Source organism: Coffea eugenioides, chromosome 6 (assembly GCF_003713205.1).
Source record: "Coffea eugenioides isolate CCC68of chromosome 6, Ceug_1.0, whole genome shotgun sequence".
Taxonomy (NCBI): Eukaryota; Viridiplantae; Streptophyta; class Magnoliopsida; order Gentianales; family Rubiaceae; genus Coffea; species Coffea eugenioides.
The window spans coordinates 17,798,467-17,805,881 of NC_040040.1; the positions used below are offsets into that span (position 1 = coordinate 17,798,467).

Here is a 7,415-nt window from a genome sequence, read left to right on the forward strand (position 1 = left end):
ATTGTGATAAAGCATGTCAGAGTTACTATCACCCATTGGATGAAGTTGAATAGGTTTTCCATTGATATTTTAGTTCACCAGTATTTCTTTCATCATACTGTATTGTGTCAAAAAATTTAGAAAGTGGAGATTAAACTTTAGGGATTCTTTTTTTGGGAACCTACATAAAAAAGGAAGTGCGTTTTTAGAAGAACTAAATGAGTGATTTGATCTTCATCTCAGACCTCTATTACTCTCGATTGACAATCCACATGTTAGATTCTTCAGGCATCTGACCTTTTGTCTTCTCAGTCACCTTTAAACTACAAAAGGACAAACATGGATAAGAAAAAGCGAGAAGGGTAAATATGCTGTTAGCTTACTGAAGAAAGAATTTTTTTACTCAGAATTATACAAATGATTCTATAGTCACCAAGACAATTATTAGTATACATATGTAACAAGATCATTTTGTCTTGATGTTAATACGTGGCTAGGGCATTCTTATGTAAAGGTGGACACTACCTACACCATTTATTTACTAGATTAGCAGTGTCCATTTTATCATTTATATGGAGAATAGAACTGCATGCCTGGGAACTGCACTTAACCAGCTGTAAACATCCATTTGGGGTGAAAAGCTGAACTTTTTGCTTCTGGGTGGTTGTACTGTGGTGACGGGGGAGAATGATGTGTAGCTCATGCTGATGAGTAGTTGTGGAGTCTAGTTTCTCAAGCTTTATCTGGATATTAACCTATTTACTTGGAATGGAGGGAACTTGGTTGGTCTCATGCAGCCCCACTCTTGTTTTGTCCCTTCTACTTACATGATTAATTACTTATTCTTTTAAATAACTTCACTTTCAAATTGAGCTATTTCTTTATTACTAGTATACCCACTTTCTTGAAATGGAATATATACAATTGCCAAAATGGCATAAAAAGTTAATTTGGGGGAGTTGTGTACTTTGAAAAGTCTTATATTGCAAATTAAATATCTTAGATTTCTTGAAATGGAATATTTTACATTTTCAGGGTACTTTTGAATTTCTACACTTCCAGTTTGGTTATTTTAGTGATTGAGTTAGTGTGCTAAAAGTCTTTACCCCTGCAAACGAGAAGTTTATTGAAAAACCTCAAATAAGCTTCATCAGAACGATCCTTGCAAGCCTTCATCACAAATATACATGAATCATGATAACTTGGAGTTCTTCAGTCTACTTTCTGATTGCATGTGTCTGAATGACATTACTGTTATTAAAGTTTGGGGTTGATTTAATAAGGTTCGTGGAGAAGATGTTAATTTTTTAGTGCAACTCTTGTAGATTTTCTGTAAATAGGGATTTGAGTAGAGTAATGCTCTGAATGTCAGCCTATGCCTCTAGCCTGGTTTATAAAGGTGGATGTTTGACTCTTTCGATTTTAACCAATGGCTAAAATCAAATCCAAATTAGTTCTAAATGATAGATCAGAGAAAATTAAGGACAAGGAACGGGGTAAGAAATTAGTTTATCTTTCGGGAATGGATATAGTAAATGTAGACCTTTCCAAAGCAAGTCTGGTTCCAGGTCAGTGACAGATGTACTCACTGTTTGTTTGGAGCCATTATCATGGAGGAAGATGACTGAAATGAGTGTTGTCTGCTTTCTATTTTGTCTCATTAGATAATTCTTGAAGTTGTCGTGTGCAATTTTCTTTCTAATTGTAGCACTTATTTTAAAATCACTTGGAATTTGTGCCTTGGGTAATTTAGTGCATTCCTACATGGATCTCTTTGGTTTAGTTATTCTGATATTGGGCATATAGACAAACTTCTATGCTTTGTAACACATTATTAATGTTGAGACAATGTGGTCATAATGCCCTGTTTCATTGGTAAGTAGATCTTATACTGCGTACTTCAAATTTTGATATGATATATGTCCAGGTTCAGCACCTGAATATAGAATTTTTTTTTGGGATATTTCTTTTTTGGTGGGAAGTGGAGGGGGGAGGGGGAGGGGGGAGCGAGGGGTGGGCTGTGGGGGAGAGAGAGAGAGAGAGAAGAGAATCACCAACTTCCTATTTCTATCTTGTTACTTTTGACTGTCGTGCGTTGTAAAGTTCTGGCATTGCCCATAATCTTTCAGAAAGGTGAGTTTTAGATTCTGCCTCTGAAGAGAGATACTTTTCTTAGTTCTGGATAAGTCTAGATGTGGGATAGGTTGAGATTAGGAAAATATTTAAGTGCCAAAACTTTTCTTTGTTGTGTTTTATTTTTCTTTCTAAGAATTTTTTGTTTGATTCTTGTGTTTTATTGTTGTTTGCAGGGAAGAATGATATTCCATTTTGTGACCTGAAAGTGTACCATGATCAAAAGCAGCAGATAAACTCCAATGGTTTATTTTTTAGCTTTCTTCAAATTTGTGTACCTGCAAATGGTCTCTCTTTGGACTACTAAATGCAGGTAAGTCTCGGATTGTTTTGGCCTTTGATTTCAAAATGATAAGATAAACCCCCAATTCATCACTCAGTTGAAAACTCCCAATCCTGACAATACCCTCATTCTCTAAATTTGTCTTTATGCTGTAACATGGAATTCATCCGGAATCAGATTGATACTTTCTGAAAGCTAAAGGAGAGCAAGTGCTGACTGTATCAATCCTTGAGGGAAAACGGTAATGGCTTTGTAACTTCCCTGATACTGCTAAACAATTTAGAAGATCGGTCTGAGAGAAAAAGGTGATGCCTCTGGTTTTTCTGTAGCTGCTAAACACGAAGAGAGTTGCTTTTGCAACTACTACTTATCATAAGCCAACTCAATAGATTTGCTGATAACAGTTGGGGGAGTTGCTACCACATAATCTGCTGAATTGCCTCCTGCGTGCAGTTCAATTATAACCACAGAAAGTGTGCAATTTCACAGACTACTGCTATGAAGAATGCACTGTCGTGAATGATAATATCCATATGCAGTTAAATCACCAGCAACATTATGGCCCGGTCAAATATCGAGCTCCACGGCAAAAAGAAACCAACAGAGTACCCAAAATCATCAAAATTTTATCCAGATGTGTCACACTTCCACATTCTTAAAGTTTATAATGGCATTTTCTGTAAAATGGCTAAAAACCGAAGCAGAAATAAGTACGTGCGACTTCTATAGTAACTGAGTATGTTTGCAATCACAAGGGAAATTAAATGGCTGAAGGTGGGAAATTAAGAAACTTGATCAAGTCACTTTTGTTGAGTTTAGAGTACCTTTTGAGGTTGCGTTCCTTTGCCATGGCTCTGAGTTGAGCCATCGACAAAAACTCGAGATTCATTGTGGCCACGGATGTTGTACAAGAGAGTAACTTGAGAGGCTTCTTAACTCCAAATTCATTCGCTGCATGAAAGTTGGAGATCCGATCGATTTCCTCCTTGACCAAACCTTTCAGCCTTCCCTCTTGCATCGTCCGAGTGACTTGGAGATTGCCCAACTCTTCACCTTTCTTGATCAATGGGGGGAGCACAGATTTCTGCCTGGTCCCTGGTGACTGACAAGCCGAAACAACATTGCAACTTTTCTCTCCACTGAAGTCTATACGGGTCTCCTCTTTTATTTTTTTGTTCATAGAATTATTCTCATCAAGGATCCTCTTGAAACTTTTCATAGTGGAGGGTTTGTACCCCATTTCCATACCAAGGGACGATTCTGGAAGTAGTCCCAACTCAAACATGGGGAAGGGCCTGTCTCTGTGTTCGGTAATCCCTGACTTCAAGGAGTTTGACGTGAATGATTCTGCTCCAACTCCTTCAATATGATGTGTTTGATTCAACAGTTGTGGCTTCTGTCTCTCCTTCAGCAATGGCTCTTTGGTCGTGCTATTGAACACCTCTGAAGATGATTCTCCAAGTGCCCATTCGAAATCAAAAAGCCACCAATCTTCTTGCTTCATTAGGAGGGGAAATTCGGCTTCTTTCGAGTTGGTTATATCAACCTCTTTAACCTTCCGATCTACAGGATCTGTCATGCAAACTGAAGTGATATCTGAAAGCTGGAAGATGCTCTGAAAAAAAAAAAGAAAAGAAAAGAAAAGAAGATGCAACACGGTTTCTTAGTCATATAAGAATCATCTCCGAAATGAAAATTTACCGTGTAGATATTGAATCCTCCTCATACTTTGTAGGGGGGAAAATTTGTGAAAACCCAAAATCCCATTTTTGCCAAAAGTCTTTATTCGTTAGGATTTTAACAAGTAATTTTACGGAAAAAAATTATTTCTTTATTGAATCAGAATACAAAAGCAATAGACAAAAAAAAAATCAAGAAAAGATAAAGAAAAAATACATTAACGCACATAATTTCATTCTGCAAATGGTGCATATATTCTACATCCTCGTTTAGATATTTAAATGTGATATATCGATATTTCGACCAACACTGAGAATTTCAATTCTCAAGCAGAGTAACTAATAGAATTCAGAAGAATTAGTATTAATATAGTAATTATAAGATATGTTTATTCACAATATAATAACAGGTACAACTGATAAGTCACGTCTCAGTGAGTTAAACGATATGAGGGTGCTCGAAAGGGATACATTACTGTCGCCTCCTCAGCTTGGAAAAAGGTATAGTACATGCTTACATCAAACTAAAGAAACCAGAAACCAAGAGTCTCACAAATGATTAGGCCTAACTTGTTTATCAGTTCGAGTACATAAGAAACATCTCATACCATATCAGTTTCTGTAATGGTGGTTTCAGCGGGATTTGGAGATGGCTTCAACTTAGTGCTTTTAATTCTGAAATTCTGTACTGTGACTGCCCCGCTTGTTTCTTCAGAAAGATTGCAGCCCACTGTTCCACTGCTTGAACCAGCTATGTAGCTCAAGGCATTCGCACTGGTATCCATCATCATAGCAGTTGCTTCCTGTTTGTTGTATGAGAGCAGTAAAGTCAAAAGAAATTTGTACATTTATAATAATTGATTCCTAATTTGACGACCGATTGGTAGGTACCTTCTGAATGTCTGGGGTATACATCCTCTTCTCTGCCTCGGTCGTTGAATCATGTATTCCGCTTGAATCAATCTCCATCATTTTTCTCTTGGTGGATGCTTCACTTGCATGTTCAGAAAGATTTGGGAATGAGTTGATGATTGTAGTATCTCCATTCTGATCATTGTTTGAAGAAAACCAATATGAAAATGTAACAAAGAGAAAGGAAATCTTGTAGTCTACACGAGTCACAAGTTAGAATTGCGAATTCAAATCTAGCACTTGACAGATTTCGCAGGGCAGCCATGCTAGGAACTGCAAAATAATGCAAAGAGGTTGTCTTTACCTGGTCTTTCTCTTCCGCATCCTCTGAAACTTCCGGATTAAAAGGTTCAGCAATCTCTTCCAAGGATTTAGCAACACAGGCTATTGCTTCAGCATTGCTCAAGCCGGTCTCATCTGTGGACTGGAGAGCGGTGAGCTTCTCACAAGAGGAAGCGAAAAGTGATTGTTACTTAAATGAGGTCTTAAAAGAAACAAATAATACACACAACAAATTCCAAGCACCAAGTCGACATCAAATGTCCAGTGATACATATCGGCAAAGATGGTGTATTTGACATCACATTTGCCAGCAATACCATATAAAAATAGTGCAGAAGATGTTAAATTAAAAGAACAAACTACAATTCAACTAGCGTACATCACGTTGGCATGCAAAGTCATGATTATAATTTAAATCCGCAATAGCCCATACCATTATTCCCCAGAAAACGTGATGAACAAGAGGAAGCGAAAAGTGATTTGTTCACCTGATCTAATTCATGTAATCGATGAAGCTGTTTTACTTCCTTACTTCTTAAAAAAGGCTTTCTTTCCCTGAAAGTTACTTTGAATAAGTTCTCAAATACCTCACCCGATAATACTCTTTCAGTCATACATCTATCTGGCTTTTGAGATGCTTAATACCAGTGAACATGGTAGGAAGCATTTAGCAGCTAAGGTCTCAAATATCTTCAGGTATTGGATAGGAAATTTATACATATTCTGAAAAGTGACATGACCAGAAATAATCCAGAACAGGTTTTCAGCCGCTTCATTTCACATCAACTATTGCACTTATTTACAAACAAGAAAAACCAGGGGATAGTAGAGGGTAATATGAAAAACTATGTCTAATCAATTAACCATGCCAACTTGCTTAGTGGGGCAGCAGAGCAACAGAATAAAATTGAGGTATTACACAAACCTGCTTATCTCTGTTTGGAAAGTAGTACTTTTCCAGAAGAGCTTTTAGTATTTCACTCAGTTTCGGAGCAGGTTCTCCATGTTTATGGTGAGGGACACCCATTTCATGTTCCATTTGTAGTGTTTCATCCTGACCAGGATCTCCATTTGTTTGGAAATTAAAATCCCTCTCATGTTCCGCTTGCAGGTTTTCAATCTGAGCAGGTTCTAGATGTGTTTGGCAAAGAACACGCATCTCATGTTCCAATTGTATTTTTTGGTTCTGAGAAGGTTCCTTACATGTTTGGATGTGAGAATCAAGGTCCTTCTCTGTTTGTGGGCTTTCAATTTTCGCAGCATCTCCATCTGTTTGAAAACAAACATCCAATTCATCTTCTGTTTGTTGTTTTTTATTCTGAGCAGGATCTCCATCTGTTTGGAAACAAAAGTTTAGTTCATTTTCTGTTTGTTGTTTTTCATTCTGAGCAGGATCTCCATGTGTTTGGGAACTAGACGCCTGTCCTTGTTGCTGTTGCACTTTTTCATTCTTCAATCTCTGAATCGAGATATCTAGCGCCTTGGTCCTCTCTGTCAAAGTATCAAAGCATATCTTAGCCCAAGCATCATCTTCCAAAGCCACTTGGGCCTGAAGAAATATAATTTCTTCCTCAAGTTCCTTTATCTCGGCATCAGCCTTAGGTATCAATTTTTTCAGCACTTCGATACAACACCTTTCATTTATGGCATCTTCTTCCATGACATCTATGACACACATATAATGGAAAAGAGGGGACCTTAAGTCAGTCTAAAAAAAGTCCCTAAAGAAACTGATTAGCAAACATTGTAAAGGGGATAAACTTACCGCACCCCACACCAGAGGAGAAATCAGACTGCCAATTTCCTTTAAAATCAGCACTGTCATCTGTAACCAAAAATTACACAAACAAAAATAAGAAGTCAGCTTTAGTGAAATAGAAATTTTCCATCTTGCAAAATTCGAATCTATACAGAGTTCCAGTAATTTTTTCAGTCTAAACAACCACCAGTAGTAACTTGAATCATTTAGCTAAAAAAATAACAAGGCAGAGCAACCTTCACAAATTGGTGGATCCCAGAGAGAAGAATCCATAGTCTTAGTCAATTTCGACCTGCAATATGAGTACGAAAATATGATGATAAAATATTTTGGTGATACAGAGAAAATGTTTCCAACAGATATCTGTTGTTGAATCTGTAAATAAAGA

At 37.2% G+C, this 7,415-nt stretch overlaps 1 protein-coding gene across 1 annotated transcript; it reads right to left on the reverse strand.

Moving 5' to 3' along the window:
• Positions 1 to 5,125: 5,125 nt before the first annotated feature.
• LOC113773731 lies at positions 5,126 to 7,113 on the reverse strand. Its single transcript, XM_027318352.1, has 3 exons — positions 7,034 to 7,113; positions 6,194 to 6,933; positions 5,126 to 5,410 (listed from the first exon to the last, which is right to left on the reverse strand). The coding sequence occupies exons 2-3, from the start codon at positions 6,926 to 6,928 to the stop codon at positions 5,126 to 5,128; spliced, it is 1,020 nt and encodes a 339-aa protein (XP_027174153.1). The 5' UTR covers positions 6,929 to 6,933; positions 7,034 to 7,113.
• Between the last annotated feature and the right edge of the window lie 302 nt (positions 7,114 to 7,415).